General features: G+C 39.4%; 1 protein-coding gene across 1 annotated transcript in view; it reads right to left on the reverse strand.

The window, feature by feature from the left end:
- SLIT3 (slit homolog 3 (Drosophila)) overlaps positions 1-24,187 on the reverse strand; it is a 260,861-nt gene that overhangs the window by 205,181 nt on the left and 31,493 nt on the right. The window contains exon 4 of the mRNA XM_009318576.1: positions 2,915-2,986. Within this exon, the coding sequence (XP_009316851.1) occupies positions 2,915-2,986 (72 nt within the window). The remainder of the gene's footprint in view (positions 1-2,914; positions 2,987-24,187) is intronic.

Raw genomic sequence — 24,187 nt, forward strand, 5'->3', positions numbered from 1 at the left:
CCTGCCTCAGCAGAGCCCTACATTGTCATTTGTTTAAGTTTTTTGCACGGATATTCTACAGTTTGCTTTTGAGAGGAGATCATTGAAAGAGTCTATCAAGCTTAACAAAGCAGCCTACTAGAATATATTTTTGATAATTATATTAATGAATACAGCCACAAAAAGACTTTTCACAGTACTTCAAAAGCCTAATACACCAATTCCCTCTGAACATGAAAAGCACTGAAGTGATTTGGTACATTTTCAGTTTACCCTTAAATAAAAAAATTAAAATAAATTATTCAATTATCTATCTCAGCAGTCACTCACACATGCAGAGACAATAGGACACTTACCATTAAGCAAATAGGTATGGGGGACATGCTTTAACATAAATAAAGCTGTTTCAAGCAAAGGAAAGCAGATCAATAAAAACTAATTCCTGTCACTTCCAATCAAGGCTAAAAGATCAATGAAACTTAGCAACAGAAAAGACAGTTAAATAAAAAAGGTTAGCACAGAAGAGCTGATTTTTTTAAAGAATTCTTCAAGTGCTTCAAATCTTACTAGCACTTTTCTCTTCCCCCTCCCCCTCCTCCCTGAGAGGTCATGTTCAAGTTGAATATGCTCTTTATTTTTCTTTCTCTGTTCTTCTTAAATGAGCAGATTGTTTTGAGAGCCATGAAGAAAAAGCTATTTATCCACACAACTATCTCAGCAGATGCAGCTGCGGCACAAGCAGCCCCAAATGTCCTGCTAATGGATCTCACTAGTGTCTAGAAGAGACACATAGGGAAAAGACTATCCACACCGCACTGGGCCTCTGCTGGTTGGGAAAAAGGGCTTGTCCCTACTTAAGTAACATTCAGACCAGGGATTCCCTACAAGGGCTTCTAAAAAAAAGCACGTCTAAGTGTGAAGCTATTTGAGAAGGTGTACAAACTGATGATCATTTTTTAAGAAAACAGTAGAATCACCAAACTGTAACAAACATCATTCATGATCTATTTGGACTGAATTTGCATCACCAACCAAGAGATTAAATAGTAGATCTTATTCAGCCATTATGCCTCAAACAGCTTGCTGCGTGTTATTTGGCAGTATTTGGAGACTGAAACATGCCACTTGATATTGATGAAACTACCTTTACAGAACATGAGGTGAATGAATACGAATGCAAGTTTGCAAAGGTGCCCTTTTAGCCAGAGACCCTAAATTAAATTTCCAGCAAATCCTTTTAGAGTGGGTCAGCGTTCATGTTCTATAAAATGTGACTCTCAGAATTCAATATAAAAGCTTCCCTTTATAAATCCTATTTATGACTTCCTTCCCCCCCCCCCCTTTTTTTTTTCCCCTTAATTACAGCAGAGGGGGATTAGTCAGTGTAAGTCTCCAGGGAGCTATATACAAAGCCATCTCCGAAATTAAACTAAAAGGAAAATGGCAGAAGGCATTGAGCTCTGGTAACAGACAAGACTGACTAATCTGAAGAAGCCAGGCAAATTTTCTGGACCCCTGTGACTGAACGAGAAAAGGCAAAACTCCAGGAACCTTAACCCTACACCTTTATCTTCTTCATCCATTCTCTTCTAAAAGACAAACATCTAATTTCCATTTAATTACTTACATTAAGATCTATGAATGTCACCATTTAATGAAGAATGTAAATTGAAATCAGAGGTTATCTTACATAGATTGACATAAGTAAGAGCCATTTTTCTTCAGTTCTGTTAACTTATTTAATATGATTTTACACATGCATCCTCGAAACATTTTATTTTTTCAGTGCCATAGAAAACTTTCAGGCTAGCTACTATTTCCCTTTCTTTGCTTTTAGGACTAAATACATCTTGGCTGAGTTTGAGATTTTGGAGGAAAAAACAGAGAGACTTTGTTTAAACATGACTTTTCCTGAAGTTGTGTATTCCCTAAAGGAATTTAAAGGAATAATTTATTTAAAGAAAATGTTTTTGGTAGGTTATGGCTAAACTATACAAATGCACACAGTCTGATTTCACAGTCTTTGTATTTTGGTCTACTAAAGCCAATCAGAGCTTTTCCAGTGGAGTGGTGCCCAGCTATAGAAAAATGGATTTGACATAAGAGAAGCTTTTATAAAACTTGCATCAGAATCAGTGACATTTTGTTTCAGAAAGTATCTAGAAAAGAAGCTTTTTTCAAGTTCTTTAAAAAATTTATTGTTTCAGAAATTAGTATTCTGAATTTGAAAAGAAGAAATAGGATTTAAATACAGGATATTAACAAAATTAAATAACTTGATCCATCTGAACAGTTTTCACAGTTTTGGTGATGTTCCAGCTTGGAACACATTTCACATTATGGATTTTCCCATGGGACAAAACCGCCAGTTTCATTTCTGGGTAAATTCAAAATCTTGATAAGAGTGAATCTTACTTACTGGGAAAATCCAGTGTGCTCGCTGTCAGGGCCCTGGGGCACCAGCCGCCTTCACAACCCTGCCCAGCCTCACCAGGGGCTCCCAGGGCTCCCCCAGCCCTGCCACAGCCCAGCCCGGGGCTCTCAGCCCCTGCCCCAGCGACGCCGTAGCAGTGCAGGTCTCCAGCCCTGCCCCAGCCCGCCCTGCCTGGCCACGGGCCCCATTTGAGCTGGACCCCACCTATGGGTTGACGTCCCGGCCTGGCCTCGGCTGTCCCCATCCCCACAAAGGTGCCTGAGGCTGCCCCCGCTGTGGGGGGGCCCTGTGGGACAGGCCCAGCTGCAAGGCCCTGCCCTGCCCACCACGGCCCTCACGGGGCCAGGCTTGTTCAGTGACCGTCTTCCTCAAGAGAGTCGGGTGAATTGTTCACATCGGGAAGAGACTGAAATAAGATTATTACAAGATGACAAATATCCGACGTGTTGGCTTACACCATTATTGTTGTTATTATTATTTATATTCAAAGATATTACTCACAGAGTCCTGATCTTTGGCATGTGATTGAAACTGGTAACAGGAATGCGGGTGATGTTGTTATTGTTGAGAGTACTGTTAGGAGAAAAAAAAAAGAGAGAAAAGAGAATAATAGATTGATCAATTATTTACATGTCTTCACCAACACACTGTTTACAGAAACAAGCTGCTAAAACTCTTGGTGATAAATCTGCCAGGCTGCGAGCAGTAAGACCTGCTGACCGATACCTCGGACAAGTTGTGACATATCATGAAAGATAGTGTTAGGGCAAAGCAACCAACAGCTGCGTAAGAATGGATGAAGGTTACTGTTTACCACATCTGAGTACCAAGGAGTACAGGAGATGAGTTTTTATCGATTACTGGAATGGATCCAGACTTATTGGCTTGAAAACCTGCTGCAACTTGAGTGGAGGAACATCAAAGTCGCACACTGCAATATGAAAGCTCTGCACTTGAAGCGCTCGCTCTCACGCAAAAAGAGAGCTGTTGACTCTCACGGGCTTGTTAACACAGCCGGCTTACATGGACAGACAGCTCAAATTGCCCTTTTGAAAACACACAGATGGATGGGTACCCTTTCTTTTGGTTTCCTTACGAAAAAATATATGGGTAGTGGAATGGACCGTAATAAAACATATCATGACCCAGGCACGTAAGGATTTCTGCTGCTCTATCAAAGCAGAGCTTAAAGAGAAAATGATCTCAGCTGCTGGTCGGGACCCCCTTAGTGCTTCTTATGAAAAATGAACTGACTCGATTATCATCAGCTGAGTGTGCTGCTCCCATTTATATAGCTCCTAATTATATCAATGACTCTTTAGCAAATTAGAAGCTATAAAGTTTATCAAGATGGCACAGGAAATGGAAAGCACTCCAACAGGGCATAATTGCCATGCTCCAAGTGCACCAAATCTGCAAATACAGTAGCCCAGTTTGTCATGAGGGGCTGGTGATGACTCCCTGTCCCAGCATAGCCGGTCCTGCTGCTGGCCGCAGCTGCATATTTGAAACGTGTGGTGTCCACAGCACCACGGCACGGAGCAACCTCTGCTTTATACAAGGGGCACAGCACTCCACAGGAGTGGTACGCTCTGGTAGGAGATAGTGCTTTTGTGCATTTGTGTATGTGTTGAGGAAAATACCTGCTGAAGCAAGCTAAAGCCACATTACCCTTCCCTGAACTATTTAGTTGTTCCAATGTTACGTATTTACATAGGACATTTAATCAAAAGCTCTTGAAGAGTCTTACAGAAATAAGCTAGCCCTCTTGGTCATCTGCCAATTTAAAAATGTTTTTACGATTCTGCCTAGAAAACCCTTGGCAAAACCATCATCTACAACACCAGCAGATTAAAGCTACATTAGATTATACCCTATTAAAACTGTTTTTCTGGTACACAGGAAGACGCATACACATATTGGCAAAGCCAGGAGGTTGCAGGGTAACACGGCTATGCGCAGGCACACTCAGGAGGGGTGTGTGAGCAGGCTCTGACACTGGCAGCAGTGTGTTTGTGTTGCTGCTGCACTACATCCCAGCAGGACAGAACACGACCACTTTGTTATTAGGATTGGAGCTGGTATTTCAGCATAGTGCTGCACCAGATGGATGCACTATCGATCTGGAGCCAGCTTTGGGGCTGACATACCCATGACAGCAAACTGCACCGACAGAGCAAAGTTACTCTTCCTTTCCAAATCTGTGAGCAGAGTGAGATATGTCAGTAAAAGCAAAGTTTTGGAAATGTGGAATCTGCATGTGAGATCTGTTGCCAGAGATCTGTGTCAGTCAAGTCACACACGTTCACACACCAGGCTGATAAGAGCTGTAGGCCTTAGTGCATCATGGCTTATAGTATAATATATAGTATTCATTCCAGATCCTCTGAAAAACTTGATGGTGCCAAAGATTGGACAAGAAAGACATAGCTAAGTATTGGGATCAATGGGTATACAAAATTATGGGTTTGTGTATTCAATTTCTCAATATGCAAATACTCAAACGTAGACTATTATAAATTTACTGGATAAGATGAAGAGGGAAATACTGTTAACTTGAGAAGTAAACCTGCAAGTAAGCTCTTACAGCTACCAGCCATGTCATTTCAGCAGCTGTGCATCACAATCTGCACATGCCGCTGCTTTACTGTAGCTTCAGCGCTGGAAGTGAACACAATAAGTATCAGTGTACGTCTGTAGGGCTGAAAAGCTCTAGCTTTGAATTCCTGCTAATGTCATGATGACAACACAAATGTCCCACTGTGGCAGTTTATATGGTGCAAAATGAACCTCTCTGTCATACAACTGCTACTGCTTGATTACCTTATTTAGCTAGTGATGCAAACCAAAGTCTTTTGTGGACAGTTAGTCAAAACAAGCATGTACAGCAACTTCAGAAAGTGAACAAAACCTCTTATAAGGGTGCATACATATATAGATCACCACACCCACCCCTCAGTATCTATATTTATTTACTGTTTGCATTTGCACATGCATGTTGGGAAGTTCAAACAGGGCTCACAAATGGAATTTCTAATTGCACCACCATTTTTTTTTCTGTAAACATAAAAATATAATTCACTCTCTGTCTCAGTTGCCTGTTACATAAAAATGAACTATGCACTTGGTTGGAAGATTTTAGGTATACACTGATAAATAAAAGCCACATGTAATGTCAGCTCACAAAAATTAAATCACCTACATAGCTGATGTCTGAATAGGTCACACATGGCACTATAGGAGTCAATGGGAGCCACAGGAATTCAAGGGAGACTTTCTATTGATTTCAAAAGGACGTGGATTGGATTCAGGCAGAACAGGATGTGACAGCGAGCTTCCTTCTACACTAACTGAGGGTAGAGAACACATCCCTGTCTCCCAGTGCAATTCTTCGTCTGGATGCAGAAAGGTCAGCCTTTACTGTCTGATTTGATGATTCAAAAATATTTTTAAATTTCTTAAAATATTTCTGTTTAACAGACAAAGCATTATTCTAATCACACAGTATTTCTACTCACAAAATATCAGATGAGAGTGGCTCAGGTTTTGCTCCTACTAAGCAAAGGTTTCCCATAATTCATCAACAAATATATAACCCTCCTTCTAAGAATCCTAAGTCAGTGCTGAATTAATACACTCCGGAAACACAAATTTCAGCGGTAACTCTAACAGATAGCTATTGCGCAGGTGACTTAGTAGCATACTATTTCATCAGTATTTAAATGTTAACCATAATGAAGGCAATAAAACATCTATGATAACAGTAATTATTTCAGAACGAAGAATGCCAAACACAGCAAAGGGCACTAATTGACAGTGAACTGTCTGCATTACAGCCCAGTTGTAGCTGCAGGAATTTAACCCTGCTGCTCTGGCTGTGCAGAGCACACAGCTCCCACACAGCAAGAGCTCTTTGGCTTTTGAATGGCGACGTTTTCAGGCAGGGGTGTGCTCTAGAGGCGTTCTGCAAAGCTTTCTGTCATGCACATGAAACCTTCCCAGCAATGATTTATAAGAGTATGTGTCCTGACAGGGGTAAGCACACAATACAGTGGCATTTTTAACACATGAAGGGAAAAAATAAAATTTGCTCCAGTCGTCTGATAGCTGCTCCAAGGCCCCAGTCTCATTTTGATCCAACTAAGATTCAAATCCATAGAAACAGATGCACAAACACCAGAAAGCTGTGAGAAAACGAAAACTTCCAGAACCTTCTGACTCCTCCAACATCATATGGGAAAACTTGTATTCTGCTGAGTTTTCCCCAGCCTTAGACCTCCTACCTCTTCCAGAACCCAATATACACTTGTCCCTTGCAAAAGCACTGTCCTCTCATTTAGAAGTCCTCTCCTGTAAACTATTCACACCCAAAATGCTGAGTCAGGAAACTGAGGTTACAGACAATGTTATTTGTGCCAGCAAACTTCCCACCTTGGGCCGTGATCCTTGTCAGATCTTGCAAGCTAAGCAGAAGCAGACTGCAGCAGTCCTAAGGATCCTCCAAGGACTACTTGGAAGATGCATAACGTGGGATCAGCAATCTTCGAGGTGGTACATCCTCCACCGGTATGAACTGTCATAGTCCCACTGACTTCAATTTACAACCCCACAGGAACTGCTCTACTAACTCGTTCCTCTGCCAGTTGCCCGAACTGGCTAGAGGCACGCATGGAGCTGCTTTCTTCCTTCTGAAGAATAAAGCTGATTTATAGCCCCTACTAACCAGATTGTTTTTAAAGGAAAGAATGCTCACTCTGCAATCCTGTCACGATCTGAAAACATTACCTGTCTCCTTCCTCAAACTTTTTGTGCAAATTTAACTACATGCAGTTGCATTTCTGTTCTCTTCTGACTTGCTCCAAGTTCACGTACACCACTGTATTTCCCTGACAAAGAGTTGTTAATTCCAGAATCAATGTAATGACATTAAAACCTGTAGAAATGACTGTCATGTATGTGTTTTTTTTAATAATATTTATATATTATTCTTTACTCCTTTCTCCACCCTCTTGAAAAAGAATACAGGTGTTCAGGACTAGATGAGAGTCAGAAAAAAATTATACTCCTAATGCTAGAAGAAATCACACAACTTTTATGGAAGATACTTCTGAAAAAAAGGAATGGATTTAAATTTTGAACCCTACTAATAATACAAGTACTTGATTTTAAAAACTCAGGAACTCTAAGCATCCTTTCATGTTCCTTGGACTAATTCAGAGAGCAGAAATCCCAGGCTGTCAGATCAATAGTCAAACACTCTCCACTCTGTAAATTACAGAGTACACAGAGATTTTGTTTCTCTTACTTGGAATTCAATTACTGGTCTCATTAAGAGCATGAAATGAATATCAGAATGCCTGGTGACTTACTCATCTGAAATTATAATACTGTCATTACAATATATCTACCCGCTCTGTTTCAGTTAAGTACTAGACATGATCCAAAAGGATCTTCTGGCAATAAAGTCAGAAAAAGTTACACAACATAACAGAATTATCTGAAATATTAACTATTTAATTTTTTCAATTAGTACTTCAATAAGTACATTGTAAAGTAGTAACTGTCTTAATGTTTTCCAGTCACATTTCAAGTGGGAAAATACGTAGGAGGGTTGGGTTTTTTGTTAAACACATAACACTGAAGACAATACCACCTTCTACATCCCAGCTTAAAAAAAGTTATGGTATCCTATTTTATCATTGGCAAAAGGAAAACCACTATGCAAATGTCCATTTTTCTAAGTACAAGGCATTTTCATAATGTACACAGGTTACTAGCTGTGCATCAGTACAATACCCACAGTGATGCTTCTTGTTTACAATCTGAATGGATTAAAATGAAAGGGGAAGGGGAGAACATGTTGTATGCTGAAGACGTCATGTCTGTTTTTTGTTTTTTGACAGTAGCAGAGACTTTGTTTTTTGACAGTAGCAGAGACTGATTTTCTTTCAGATTCCATTTCTGCAGCTGATTAGCACAAACAGCTAATCAAATTGAGAAATTATATGGTAGATTACATTTTTGATTAACACTTTTCCCCAAGCCTTAATAAGCATCTACCATAGTTACTAGAGGTCTGCTGTGCTGGCCATTCAGGTTTTTGATACACGCCAGGCTGCTTTTGTGTCACATTTGGCTGATCACGAGACACTGCAGCATTTGCAAAATTCTCAATTAGAAAGAAATATTCAGACCCATTTACTGATAGGTAAATGGAGAAAGAGATCTGAAAACGCACCAGCTCATTTATTATATTTCTGGTTTTGAATGACTTTTACATTTGGGCACTAGAGATTCTTTACAGGCTTCAAACATCCATAATTTGATAGCAGGAATCCTGCAAGCAACAGTCCTCATTTGGCAGCGCATACTTCTATGTGTCTATGGGCTTCACTCTAAGTTAAACAATGATGTTCATTTCCTTTTCCTGCTCAAAACTCTCTCAACACACTGTGGAAAGAGCAAAGTGCTGAGTTACCTCGCCCTGTGATAAACCTGTATTTTGAAAGTGAGACTTTGAAACGGAGCAGAAAAGCAAATGGTCAAGGCTGGTGGGGAACAGCCATATCAGGCACTGCAGCACTGGTAGCACGAACAAGTCTAACATTTCCTTCTGTCTCCTTCAATTACACCACTGCTTTATCACAGTATGCTCGTTGGCTGCGTGTGTAATCCGTGTGTTGTGTGTCCATAATACCATGTAATTGGGCCTAATGCAAGATTATTATCTATGTGCATGCAATGGATAGCTACAAATGGTGCATCTGCAGGCTTGTAACATTCCCAAGAGTGAATTACTGTCATACTCTCTGATTACTGCTTCTCCCGCAACTGCCATGGTTTCCAGGCTTCCTATCCCCAGTACAACTATACATCCAGTAAATGAGACTGGAAAATTTATTAAGACTTAACGAAGGCATCTCCAAGCCTCTTGTGTAAATAGTTTTCTTGATAATGTTATTTCTGTTCAGAAGTGGGTGAACTGATGCAAAAAAAGATTGAGCAGCTCACCCCAAGTTGCCAGTGGAGCTCAGAAGGGAACACAACAGTCCGGCCCTGGCAGTGACAGAAAGACAACTTCTCCAAGACCCCAAAGCTTTGGGGGGGAGTGGAGCGTTGGTAAATAAAAATATGTGAAGGAATCTTTTCACAATGCACATGTGGACTGAAACTGTTGAATCCATGCAACATCAGACGTCTCCATCAGTATTTATGCACATAAAGAGGAGGATCTTGGGGTCTGTCTGAGATACTACAGATGAAACATGAATTTGGGTGACTGCATTAGCAGCAACACTAACAGTGACAGAACCTTAGACCTCTATGTTAGCCGATTCATATGACTTACTCTTAAACCTCTCTCCAACCACATAAAATTGCAAAGGGAAAAGAAATCCTCTGTTCCTTGTGTTCAACAAGGGTTAAGCAAAGCAGTAACAGGCTTAAATTTCAGAAAGGTGAATTTTGATTAGATATAGGGGAAATGTTTCTTACGATAAGAACAGGAAAAATACAGAAAAGAGCTCTTACAGAGAGTGCAGCCACGAGCAGCGGAAGCCTGTAATAAAAGACTAAACGAATCCCTGGCAGGAATGGCATGGGACTCGATGGGCCTGCCCTAGGGTGAGACAATAGATGACAACTTCAGACACTTTCCAGCCCTTATGTACCACCTAATGTAACTAACAGCAGCGGCATTTTACCAATTCCAAAAAGTGAATCTAAATGTATTTTTAGTAATAAAACCAAGACTTGATTTTTATACACTGCCATAATTAATGTTTGAAATTAACTTTGAGATTGTAGGGTAAAAGGAGCTGTATTTTCAATAGCTGTAAAGAGTTATTTTTCACACAGGTCAGAAGGAATTTGCATTAAATTAAATATTTACTGCTTCTCATGGTCTCTGATGAAAAAGCAAAATGGCTTTGGCACTCTATCCCTCAGCACTGAGCACAGTCCTCACCCTCGACTTTCAAGGCATCCAAGATTTGCTTGTTAGGCAAGGTCCAAAACTCAGCTGGATCTCTTCAGAGTTTTGGTGAGCCCTAAGTGCCTCTTGTACTCAATCCTTTGATCTCCCCACAGACTGTTTAAGTTAAAGCCCACAACTACTGTGTGGGCATATAATGAAAGCAACTGATGCTGCACTGATTAATCCATTACTCTCAACTGTTAGAAAACATAATGATCTCACAAGGGGCCTTATTCACTGACATACCGCAGCAGAGCTCTGATCTGACACCTCAAATTAGCAGCAAAAGCAGTAACAGCTGTTTTTTTGTCTCAATATTTGTACCCAACTCTAAAATGAGCTGGCACTATACACGTGCTATTTTTAAACACTATGTTAGCCCAGGCAAATAATCTTCTAAATAGTCTCCAGGTGACACACAAAATCCACTGAAATAAATAAAAATAACTAGGTGCCAATTTGTGGTTTCTGTTCTAGTATTAGTCTTTTGCCGATGTGTTCACAAATGTTCTTATCACAGCAACATGAGAGGCTCTAGCATTGTTAACTTGGGAAGCTGACATCAGAAATATGACTAGTCTCAAGGATACAGAGGAAAGAAAATGTTCTTTTTAGAAATGTATGAAAAAATAAAATAAATAAGCTTAGCACGGAATTATGCACAAAACTGCCAGCAGTGTTTACTGCTACAATTGCCTGATTCTTCCCATTCTGTGGCTGCTTTTAATTTGCATATAACTGTCAGATTTTAACTATTTAAGGTTATTATAAAGGCCAGATGTTTATGGCAGATATTTTTTTCCCCCTTGAAGGAGTGAGATTACTTTCAAAAACGTCAGGCTTTGGGGAAACTGGGTTATTGTAATAACAAATTCTTTTTTTAAAATGCCTGTTATGTCACCCAGCAAGAACCAGGGTGATCACATTTGCCTATAACAATAACTTTAGGGCATATTAACTTAAGTCCTGTAATCGCTACATTAACTCTCCCTGGAGTCTGGCTGTGCCTTGGCTGGAGTCTCTGGGACTGGTGAGGTCAGGAGCTGAGGCTAAGAGCAGAGGAGAGGGAAAGACAGGACCTGCAGCTAAGAAAATGGTTGGGCAAGCTACCTGGGTAAAAAGATTGGGACTAGGAATCAGTGGAAACGGGTAAAAGAGGCCAGAAAAAAATTGTGCGAGCCTGTACAATCAAAGATTGTATTGTTGTATGTATACAAGTGGGAGCAAAATTAAGGATTCTGGTGACTTATATCTGGTGACTGATGCTGAAACCTTTCTACTGTTATCTTTAGCCTTGCATTTATGTTGTATGTGCACATATGCATCATTACGCCTGAATTTACCTACTTACACGACATGGAAAATAAATAAAATATGCTAAACCAAGATAAAGTAGAAAATAGAAGAATAGAATAGAATAGAATAGAATAGAATAGAATAGAATAGAATAAGATGAGCTAAGCCAAGATAAGGTAAAATAAAATATAATACAATAGAGGTTATACAGAGAATGAGGGTACACAGTTCATTTAGGTTGTGGACTTTGTTAGATGTTAAGTCAAGAATGTTATTCACATGATCTTACATGAAACGTCTTACCCCTTCCCCTCAAGGAAATCTCCTCTTTCTATATACAGAAAGACATATCTATTTTCCCACACAATCAAATCACCTGTATTAGCTGTACGAAATACAGTGAGCATTGAAAAAGCTTTTTAGAGAAATTTCAATCAGCTTTTCAATCTTTTACATGACATTGTAATTCTAGGCAGAAAACACAAAGTCAATCCAGCCTGAATGGAAATTTTAGTTATAAAAGCATTGGTGCAAAGACAAAAGAACGCAGGCTGAAATTATTCTGCCACTGCTTTATTTTTACATTAAGGAATCTCCAATGAGTTATTTTTCTAAACTAAAAAATGGCACAACAAACACTGCCTTTACTTTTTTTTGAATCAAGAAATTTTCTCAAGTCTTTGCCCAAAGGCTACAGATTTTTCAGTACATTATATTGGGAATGGCTGCTGTGGCCCCACCTCCCAATTACATCCATAATTTTCTGTAAGTATTTGGACTCAGAGAAAGAAAAGTATTTCTGCAAACACTGAATAAATGTTTTACATCATCAGGGTGGTTTTGATGTTTCTCTATGGTACCCAATTTCCAGGGCTGATATTATTGTCTAGAACCACTGGGAACAAGTCCAATTATCATAATACCCAGACCATTGTCCACTGAAGTCAGTACAAATCCTGTTGCCGTTTGCAACAGGGAGTGAATCCAGTCCCTGCAATCTATTTATTTAGGCACAGATTTTCACAGGAGCCACAGCGATCAAAAATATAATTGTATTCAATTTCAACTCACCTAAATTTTGTTTTGTAGATTCATTTGAAAATCTCTTGTTCAACGAATTAATATAATTAAATTAATAATAGAATTATGTAACTTTAATATACATTAATTGTTAAATAGATATGCCTTTTTTCTTTTTTCTTTTTTTTTTTTTTTTAGGTTATACAGAGAGATCTCTTACTAAATATGACTCGTTGGTGTTACCCAACTGCATGCATGTCAGGTACTGTAGTTTATGGATTCTGTGCTACTCCTGCCAAAACCAGTGGAAACTGGATTGGGTTCCCGATGCATACAGAGGTCTGAAAGCCTACCAGAGTGTATTTATGGAAAGGATGAAAAAGAATCAACAAGACAGAGTCAGATCATACAAACCTTAAGTTTGACGCATCAGTACTTCAGCAAGAGAAAACGGTTTCCTGCCTGAACGGTTGTTTCTGTTTAGTCCTTCCTGAAGCTAAAGCAGTCTTATAATTCAGTTCAAACTAACACAGTCCAACTCTGTAATTTGAAAGGAGCAAGCGACTTTTGCCATTTGTTCAGGCTGAAGGCATTTAATGATGGAGATTTCCAAGGTAAAAGGTTTCAGCATTCAGTCACCTGAGCGCTACGGTTTTCTTACAGGACTCCACCAAAAGAAACTCTGAAGAAACTGATTAAACTGGGATCAGAAAGGAACAGTACCATTCTTCAAAACCATGTTTTAATTTGTCCCATCCTGAGTACACTGCAACCTTAATGCTATAACCTTACGGTAATAGCCTCTATTTTGATAGACTTCCCTACCATAATGAACATATCCTTTTCATACTTGTTGGTGTAACATACCCAGGAACAGAAAAGCCATTCCAAGTGGCAGATAGAAATTAGTTCTTTTCAGAGCTAGAGAAAGTGACAAAAAATGGACTTCTGCATCCATTGTAAGGGGCTATGTGACAATATTCAATCTCTTTGGGACGGTCATTGTGCCAGCCTCCTGCCACTTCATCAACTGCCGCAATGCGGCACTGCCTGCGGGACTGCGGATTCCTGCAAGTCCCATGTTGACCGCTAGGACCAAAGGAGGGAAGAGCTGGCAAACCCCATGTACGCAGCAGACAGCTGCTTGAGAAGTATAAATATAACAATGAACAGAAATGGCACTGGCAGCAGTTTAGCCTGAGTGTCTGGGTGTCAGTGCAAAAGGTTTTACAAAAGGCTTTCAGGATGCAGGCGATTGGCATCCATGGAGAGTGGGCTGCCAGAACCCCTGGTTTCCTTTTCCCTCCGATGGCAGACCTACCAGGTCCTGCAGGCAAAATAATGCCCCTCATTCCTCTTGCCAGAGCAGCCCCCCTGATTTCAGGAGCCTGGTGTCTCAGCTGCCCCTCGGCTCCCAAGGCCATTGGCATTCCCACTGGGAGAGGGCAGCGGGAAGAGATCTTTCATAGCTCTGGCAACATGACAATGGGCATGGTGCGGCACGGAACTGCAAAGGCAATTCTGAACTTTTGACAGCAGAGGAAGGAAAAGAAGCAAATCTTTTAAAGAAGGAACTTCATCTTTACTGCCAAAAGTGCCTCCCCAAAATGCAAGAGATGCAGACCCTATTTGTGGAATAATTTTATATTCTAACAGTATGTGATGCCCCTACGTGCCATTCATACATGCTGGAAATTAAGGCTAATATATAGGCTAATATAAATCCACATAAATGAAACGGGGAATGTGTGATATACACATTCTGTGAATTTAGACTTGCATGTATGAACAGTTGTTAAGGAAAAGTTACATTTCTAGAGGACAGAAATGTTTTGAAAGAACAAAGACAACACGTAGTTCCTAGACAAGGGCAATTACATGTTTCTTGGTGAAGCTGGAAAGGGATCTGCTTTCCATCAGGACTTAAACATCGAGTTTTTCTTTTAATAATACACTAGACAGCGCTTGTGTGCATCACACAAGAAAAAGGTCAGTATGTTTAAAAACACCTATCTTTCCAATTTTTAAATTTCTCCCAAACACCACCTGCCCATGAGAAGCAGCAATACCTGCTTATATTCATGCATGCGTATGCAATACAGCTAAGAAACCATAACAATTTGAATAGCAAATACTCACAGTGTTTCATTTGCGTTCAGTCCCCAGAGTGAAAAAATGCAAAATAAAATATACACAGAAAAAAATTCGAAGCACTCATGGATCTGTTCAGGCATATTCTACAAGCGCAAGAAGTACCTAAATAAAAGGAGTCAATTGTTCTCCATACATGGCTGTTTCTCTGTAATATCTGCATACATACAAAATAAAATATAACTGCCATTGTGGATGGTCTGTCCTAACTGTTTCAGCCTAAGTATTAGCTGAAGTGCCTCGCCTGATTTCTAACGCCCTAGCCGTGGACGGGAAGACGGGGTGTCTCGCAGATAAAATGGACCCAACCCTTTTAAGACATCACTGAAATTGCCCAAGGAGCCAGTAAGAAGCTCGGGTGCTCGCGGAGTGGACTAACCCCCTCCCCAGAGCCCGCCCAGCCGGCAACCTCCTTTTGCACCAACAGGGGCTTCTCAGCGGCCTTCAAGCGTCGTCGCAGAGATGCTGCATTGCGGCAATTTATCGATCACAGTAGCCAAGTCCAAAGCTGAACGCCATGAACAAGATCTGCTTTCCCACCCTCCCTTCTTCCCAAAAAGCACTTTTGGTGACAGACACAATGTAAGATACTAATGGCAAAAGATGCAAAAGCAAATCTAAATTACCAATCTGGTAAACGAAGATCTTGTTCAGTATATGCTCCTACATCCCTTTATCACAGCCATCAACCTGTCTTCCACAATGTTCTCTTCTATTTTACCCTTAAATAAATCCCAATCTCAGCCACAGTCTGGCACTTGCAAATCACAGATATTTCATGCCACCTAGCACCATGAAGACAAGAGGGATGCGTGCAATTTTTAAAAATTAATGGCACTACTGCCCATTGTTTCCTTCAATGGCTTTTATGTAGCCACCTCATTTGATGCTCTTTCAACTGACCAAACTAGTTTCTGAGGTATCTCTAAAATACTCAAGAGCAACATGGTGTATCACAACAAAGGTTTCTGGATGACCTTACAGCGTTTTAAAATCTGTTTCTAAGGATCTGCAGATGTTCTAAGCGTGGCCATCCATCACTCGTACATACTAAAACAATTAGGATTACTCACCCCAAACCAGAAACTTAAGAAATGTAATTCCATTTCAAAAGTATCAAACCAGTTAACATGAAATTGTTTCATTTATAACTAAATTAACATAGAAATTGTGATTATTTGGCTTCAAATTACTTCAGAATTGTTTCACACTTCCATCCTTAATGCAGCTCTTATATTTCTTTTTTCTTAAACATAGAACTGGATACGCTACGTAAAGAAAGTCTAATTTACACTAATCATATGCCTTTCTTTTTAAAGTTTTTAAAATTATTTTTCCTGACAACCATAACATACACGGTCTTTTCATCATATATACTTACACACATATATACTTACATTATATGCATAACCTTGTGAACAGCAGGAAAAAAAGATACTATTTGATTTTAAGATCAGAAAAAGCATCTACCTATGCATTTTTTTCAGGAGCAGATGTAATTATCTACTTCACTTGCAAGCTAACTATCTACGTATTACTATTTTGATTTCTAATTTACTATAGATACAACATTATTGTCCCAGCTAAAAATATTGGATAATGCTAATAATAAGTAATGCATAGTACCCTGATCCCAGCAGGTACAGTTTAAGATTAAATATCTGACACAATGCTTGACGTGGTAGACCAACAATTCTGGTATACAGAGGTCCCATCATAATTTTACCCTCGCTTTCCAGAGAAAACAGGCTTTTGAGTCCTCTCTTGTATAAAGACTGGCTACAGAACAGAGCCTTTTTCTATGTTGTTCTACCAGCACTGCAGAGGGATAAATGCAACCTCTGAAAAAGACAAACCATTTATACCGCTATAGGTCACATAAACAATACCTTTAATTGCACACAGAAAAAAAGAAGGTAACCATTATGTGTTTTGAAACATTTTTTGAAATCATCATTTTTTTGCTGTTGTGGTGATTGACCCCAGAGCAAGCAGGAGTTCCTGCATTTACCACCAGTTTTGGACCCCAAATGGCATCACAGAAGGGCTGAGGACATCCTGGTATATTTGATATTGATATCACGGAAACCTGTGCCACACAGGCATGCAGCCTCCTCCCCCAGCCAAAGAGGCCTTATTAATGCCGATAGGATTACATCCAGCTACTGCAGTACTGTCATCCAGCTGCTTTGGGGAGTCATAGAAAAAATGAATTGCAAATTATGGCATAAAATGACTACTCATCTACCTTGAATTGGTTACTTTCCCTCAGAACTCTGTCTTCACCTCAACTGTATCTGCGAGGAGTTTTATTCCCACCATAGTCTTCAGCTCAGCTTTTGGTTAAGGTGTTGAGCCGCATGTCTGCATTAAATATACAGTTGAGTGTCCTCTGGATTAAGTCGTTCACATTCATTTGACTTTCAACAGTCAAAATGCTTGTTCTACATCTTTTATATTACTGACGAAGAAACTATATTAGTCAAAGGGGAGGGAGGGCAGGTCACAAGATGAGCAGAGCATGCAAATGATACAATTAATATCACAGGTGAGAAGGTTTGCCAGAAATCGCTGCGTCTCCTAGGGTTTTGACTTTGGAGTCTCGTGGAGCAGTGACTGCAGCACCAATAAAGGGCTTACACTACACAAGCCATAAAACCGGGCTTCCTCAAAAAGCATATTGGTCAGTGATTCATGAAACTAATAATTCTAACCTGGCACTGCTCTTATCTTGGTAAGTTCTGCAGCCTGCACGGCTCCAGGCTATTCTTAAAGGGAAAAAAAGCCTCCAACCTAATGGGAGCAGGAAAGGAGAATGAGCACAGCATTCAACCACTACATATGCTCCTGGAGGGGAAAAATCCATCTTTTCTAAATATGTAATATAATTAGGCATCTGCACTGAGGATTGATAGAAATGTTCATCAATTTGCTGGGACATGCCTGGAATACTGCAGGATTAGCAAAATCACTGATCAATGAATTTATGCAAATATATTCTCCCCATAAAGAGAGAGTTACATTACATCTGTAACAGGCATCGGTGATTTTCAGAGGCCCTCTCTTGCCTGCTCTTATTTTATCTCAGCTGGTCTTTGATATAAAGCCTGTCACCACAGTGCCATCTGGATAGTGTTCCTTTCACTATGCTATACTTCCAACCTCACATTTTGTAATATGTTATAGAACAGAGGTTATCTCAGATTTCATTTCCATATCTCGAGCAATGACACCAGATCGCCCACCAACATGTATCAGCAAATAAAAACATTTCTTATCAAGCAACCATGTAAGCACGCCATCTTTCCTTCATCAATTCTTTATGCTAATTATGCATCTCATTTCACTAGGGTCCATTGGGGGTGCAGCAGCTTTCCGAAAGTTCTCCAGAAAAAGGCATTTCTGTAGTTAATCTTATCTCCAACTGACTTATATTACAAGAAACCTTCTAATAACAGCAACCAGGTTCTTCGGGAGCATTTCTCCTTCCCTTAAAGACCTACAGCGATAAAGGAGGCAGGAAGAATGGGAAGGGTATAAACTACAGGACAGTCTAATAAGTAATGGAGTAAAGACAAATGGAAATTATCATTTGTCCACTGATACCTCTGTACTCTGGGTGCACCGTTTCTCAATTGCCAAAATGACTTTTGTTCTTCCTCTGGCATAACCTGATTGCCTGTGATACACGCTCGACACAGAAAACCGGAGATAGTCTTAGAAAAGCCAAACTCCTTGTTTTTCACCTAACTGGTAGATACTTCAATTACTCATATACTGCCAACAGTTACTTCCTTCAGTTTTGTTTTTATGACACATATTAAGTACATGCCGGCTGATGAAATAACTGAAGATTTTAAGTTCATTTTATTAATTCACCAACATTTGAGCTAATATATACCCTTGGGTAAAAACAAAACAAAACAAAACCCACAAACCCTAATAATTTTAATTTTACTGTACTCAAGTATGAGTAAGTAGAACAGCTATGCAAAACATTTTAAATAGAAATCTCATTTTCATTACTGTATTTAGGTATTTTGGTATCAGTTATACGAACACAATTTACAGAGTTCAAATTTGATCCTGATTGCCTCAACTGATCATAATTTCCAGCAAAATAAAGGAGGAAATCACATTCGTCTGGCATTTTCAGGCTTTCATTAAGCAATGACATCTCATATATTTAGAATTATGTCATGACGTTCGCTCCCTGACTCTCCAGGTTGGGAAAGCAAATAAAAATCTTCTCTCTAGTTAAGACATGCCCAGAATAGCATTTTGCAAATAAGTAAAACTGACTGTATAACTGAGCGTTGAGAATACAGAAGACAACCACAGGAACAATTAAATCCTGGCTGTAGCACAAAATAATAATTCAGAAAAGTTCAGAAGTTTGCTAGGACAAGAGGTAGTGTGTATTATAAGTACCCTCATCCATGACATCTCTAGCAGAAATTGCACAGATTACTAAATTTTTTATGAAACACAATCCTTTGTAAGAGGAATGTATTGGATCGAAAAAAAGGAAAGAATGAATAACCCTATTCCACAATGACTGGATGCATCAGACAATATACAGAAGAACTGGGGGATGCAGACTGCAACTGGTCTGACAGATCGCGCTCTGTCCCGCAGAACACGACTCGGCGCTGAATCAGGAGTTCGAAAGAAAGCAGCGCGCGGCGCTTGTAGCTGTGTGCTTTTCTGGACGTTTGTCATGGAGCAGGAAGAAGAGCGAGGCAGGAATGTTTGGAGAGAAAAGGTTATATATACAAACACTGATAGAACAATTTTAATTTCTAAGACTCCTATTATTTTCATTTTAAAATTTTGGGGATGGAAGGGTGGTGTGTTTTCATTTATGTTTACATTTTACAATCTGAAAACGTAACTTTTTTTTTTTTTTTAATCAAATATTTAGGGCTCATTTGCAATTGAAGTTACAACTTAAAACTGCTGTGGATATTTGGGTGACTGCACTTGCACTTCTTCAGTATTACTTGTGAGTTAATTATCATGACTTTTCACACTAGAGCGCCCAGACTTGAATGGCGGATTCCTGCGTGCATAGTTTGTTGCTACAGACTCAATGACAGAGTCAGTGCTCATTCATTTCAAAAAGCAGATGAAACTCAGGAAAGAGGATTTTCAGGCTCAGAGATATTATATGAAAGACCTACAACAATTAACATGACTAACAACAAACAAACCCCCAAATCATTCCGTATTAGCTCTGTACAGCAAGAACTCATTTGCCCTCTTTCATAGAATACTATCCACCGTCCTCCTAGGATTAGCTCTTGGTGTGCTAAAATCTTTTGGGTTTGGGAATTTTTTTAACAGAAAATCTGCAACGAACAAAATATGTTCGATCTCCAGTCCCTCTGGCTATCATTATAAAGTAGGAGGAAAAACAGCTTTTACGATATAAACCAAGGAAAACACTCCACCTAAGTTGCCAACAATGACTCATAAGTCTTTCTGTCCTGTCCACATGGCACAACTGCCATGTCACCACACAGTTTTCAAGCTACCCCAGTGAGGCAAAACAATAACAAATTAATTAAAAGGCGGTTTTGCTAAATTGAGTTCTGTATCTTACTGAGATACAGATCCTGAAAACACAAGTATTGTTCAGCACTTCCAGTCTAATGACAATAGCATGATCATTCACTCAATATTACTAGTTTATGCAGTTTGACTGAGCTTGTTGAACCACCTAGAAATGAATTCCTTTTATTCGTGTATCCTAAGAGATTGAAGGTGAAATTCTGAGCTCTGAAAGAGTTTTATCTCTGCTTCATAATTTTGAACATGTAGAAATAAAGCTATGGACTAATTTCTAATCTACAAAGGACACAAACATCGTATTGCCACACACCATAAGGAATACTGGACAACTATTTTGAAGAATTCTTTGGGGTTTTTGTTTTGTTTTGTGAGGTTTTTTTTAATAATCTTTAAATGTGCTTACAGCTACACTAATAAATATTTCTCAATAATACTGTTATTGCCAGGTATTGCCACAGGACATAACTAAAACTTAAGCAGAGCAGAAAATCTCCTACTAAAAATGACACTTTAGTTAGTGGAAGTTTCACACCAATTTTTTTCAACTTTTCTGCGCACTTCTGTTCCAACAGGTCATAAGTTAGTTAATAACTTTTGCCACCACTTTACAAATACATGCCCCTTTTACATTTTATTGCTGTTTCAGTGGTTGCACACACCTTTCTGTGTGTTGGAATGCAAGAACAAACCCACTGAAATATGCTTTATCGTCTTACAAAAAGGGGGAAAGGAAGTATGTCAACAAGAAAAATCCCTATTTTATCAACAGATTAAAACCAAAACCTTTATGGGAAGCCGTACAGAAAGTCTGATGCAAAAATGAACAAAACCAGCCCCAATACAAAAGTACCAAGAAAGGATGTTTAAGTAAGCATGTCATTTCTGCATGCCATTTCTCAGACATTATCTTCACCTTGCTGCAGGGGCAAAGACAATCAACAGAAGGCACCAAAGCACTTTATACTCAACATTTTTGCAGCTTTTTAACCCAAAACTCAGAGTCACCAGTAGCACTTGGCACCTGCATTATGGTCTGTCTACATAGGTCAGATCAGAGGATCAGGGACACCTTTTGGGACATCCAAAACACGGAAGCTCATAAACAAAAAAGTGATCAAAAGACAGTGTTTATACTGGGAGCCGCAATCAGTGCCTTGGTCTGATCCAAGCTTCAGCTGGAGTTAGCAACTCACTGCACCATTTCAAGTACCAAAATGAGTCACAAATTTCAGTCTTGTTTTTATCTCTGCCTCTGTGCTATTTGTTGGTCCAAGAACTTATTCATAACAGAGGAAAAAGAAAATAAAAGTAGTAAATGAAAACAGCTTGCTTGATAAGCAGAAATAAGTAACATGGACTATGGAGTGCTCTTCATTTTGAAGGATAACTGCACAAATTCCTTCTGCTCCTGCATCTACCAAATCACCAAGCTTCTTGCGCTCATGTTTTTTGAGGAATGCAAGGAGAATGAAAAGTGCAATCCAGAAACCAAAGTGCCTTTAAAGAAAGTGTTCTTAATTTATTTTTTTGAGTAATGCTAAGCACTTTGCCTCTGCCCCACGTTATCTACAGAATTTAGAATTCTGTAGACGGGTGTGCAGAGAAAAGATGCAGAAATGTAAACGTTTGATATCAGAAAGGTCACAAGATTTCAGTAAGATAAAGAAGAAATACATTATTTGGTACCCTTGCAAACTGTTCAAACAGATGAATAGATTAACTTTAGAAAGAATCATTAAATATTTTCTACATATTGCATTACAGGTTAAAACATATCTGCATAAAATATATAGTGGGTCTGAAATGATGAAATTTGGTTTCTCTTGTTAGTATTCTTTGATGGTTCAAATCGCTTTAATTTTTTAACAATTATGACTTTTACAACTCAAGATATGATATTCTCTGGGGCATTAAGCAAATTTATTTTGATAGCAAGATTTAAATGCTCAAACTTTCTTTGAAGAAAAACTTGGAAAAAAAATCAGATTAGGTTGGAAGTATGAAACTCACGTTTTGTGACTGCAAGAAAAATACCTTTAGAAATAGATACTATCAATCTATTTTCTCATCTTTTAGAATTAAGATGGATTTTTCCTGTAGCAGTATGTCTGTGCTGAAAATTAAAAATGCATTAAAGAACTGATTATGATATATTTTATACATCCTCCTCTTCTCCCACCCACAAATAACTGGCACAGAATTAACCAATTAAAAGCAGAGAGGTAAATAAACTAATTCAACATTTACTACATCCTGGGGAGAAGGAACGCATTCCTGGCAACTTTTTCAGAGCCTGCAGAACTCGGTATATTACAAAAAAGGTTCCATTTATTGTCCAGCCTATTTTAGTGAAAGTTATAGCACAGTCTACTGTCAGTGGAGGACTGATTCGCTCTCTGTGGATATGGAAAATCAGTCCATCAAAAAAAAAAAGTCGCCCATTTTATAGGAGTTCATGATTCTTTTTCTTTTCTTCCTTTCTTTCACCACACAGTAGACTTTTCAATCTGACAGACAAGTAAAACTTTATAGTGGTAACACATTACTTTTCCTGAAGAGCGCTGTTAATATAGAATTCCAACAATACTCTTGATAACATAAGTTCCCAGATAAGAAACTCTGCAGATACCTACTGTTAGCTCAATATGAGCAACACACACTATCTGATCAATATCAATATCCCAGCCTGGGAGAGAGAGGGGCCATGTCTCAGGTGCCTGTGACAGACAAACACGCACAGCCACCACTCCCAGGTCCCTCAGAAAGCTGAACTTGCTTTTGTTGAAACTGATAGCAAAACTCCTTTGAGCATCAGTCCGAGGTGGGTAGAGCCCTTGGGGAAGAATTCCCAATATTATCACATGCGTATTCAAAAACACTGTGGTGCGTGGCACAGCGCTGCCTGTAAAGCCTGTTCTCAGAAGCAAAGGCAATGCCTTGAGTCTGCTGAATCTCCAGGTGCCAGGACTGTGTGAGGCAGGTGCTTACTTCAACCATCTACCATTTGCTGTTTCATACCATGTAATTTAAGGGCAAGCTTTTCAGCAGCCTGAGCAGGCCTTCCCTGCTGTATTTAAGTGTATATCGTTTCAGTGCTGGACCGGTATTAACTCCAGTTCAGATGCTGAGGGTTTGAATTTTGGAGGGGTCCCCCTCCGCTCCTTCTCCATTTTGGCTTAGGACTGTGTGCTTCCACAGGTATTATTAACACTTTCAGCTTTGCAGCATTAAGTTTCAGGTAACAGGGAAAGCTTTATATCAGTTCATATAGTCAAAACCTATTCCAGAAAAGGTCTCTAAGTGAACAAGTAACTGTTAGTAATAAGCAAATTATCTGCTCAAATACTGATTTCTGAGTAATATTGGATTTTACATTACAATGACGGTGCTCTAAATCTAATGTGCTTTTTCTGTTAGAGTCAGCTTTCACTGTCAAATCCTTTTTAAATTTTTTTTGGTCTGTGCTGCAGCTTTAACAGCCGATGTGTAAAGTTTGTGGTACATGAAGAGCACAACGTGGTGTTATTTCAGCCCTCAGAGAAGGATCCTCCCCAAAAGCCAATGACTGCACTGAACAAGCCTGCCAAACGCCCGTCTCTCCTCCCTCTTACATACCGAACACCTTTTAAACAGCTTTTTGTCTAGGGCAATTGTCAGATATCTCATAATATTGTTCCCCATGAACCTGTTACCCATCCGGTACTCGACATTACACAGACCTGGCCAGGTTTCTGGCTGCAGAGCACACATCGGATGCA

The sequence above is a fragment of the Pygoscelis adeliae genome, unplaced genomic scaffold (assembly GCF_000699105.1).
Source record: "Pygoscelis adeliae isolate BGI_AS28 unplaced genomic scaffold, ASM69910v1 Scaffold42, whole genome shotgun sequence".
NCBI classification, from domain to species: domain Eukaryota; kingdom Metazoa; phylum Chordata; class Aves; order Sphenisciformes; family Spheniscidae; genus Pygoscelis; species Pygoscelis adeliae.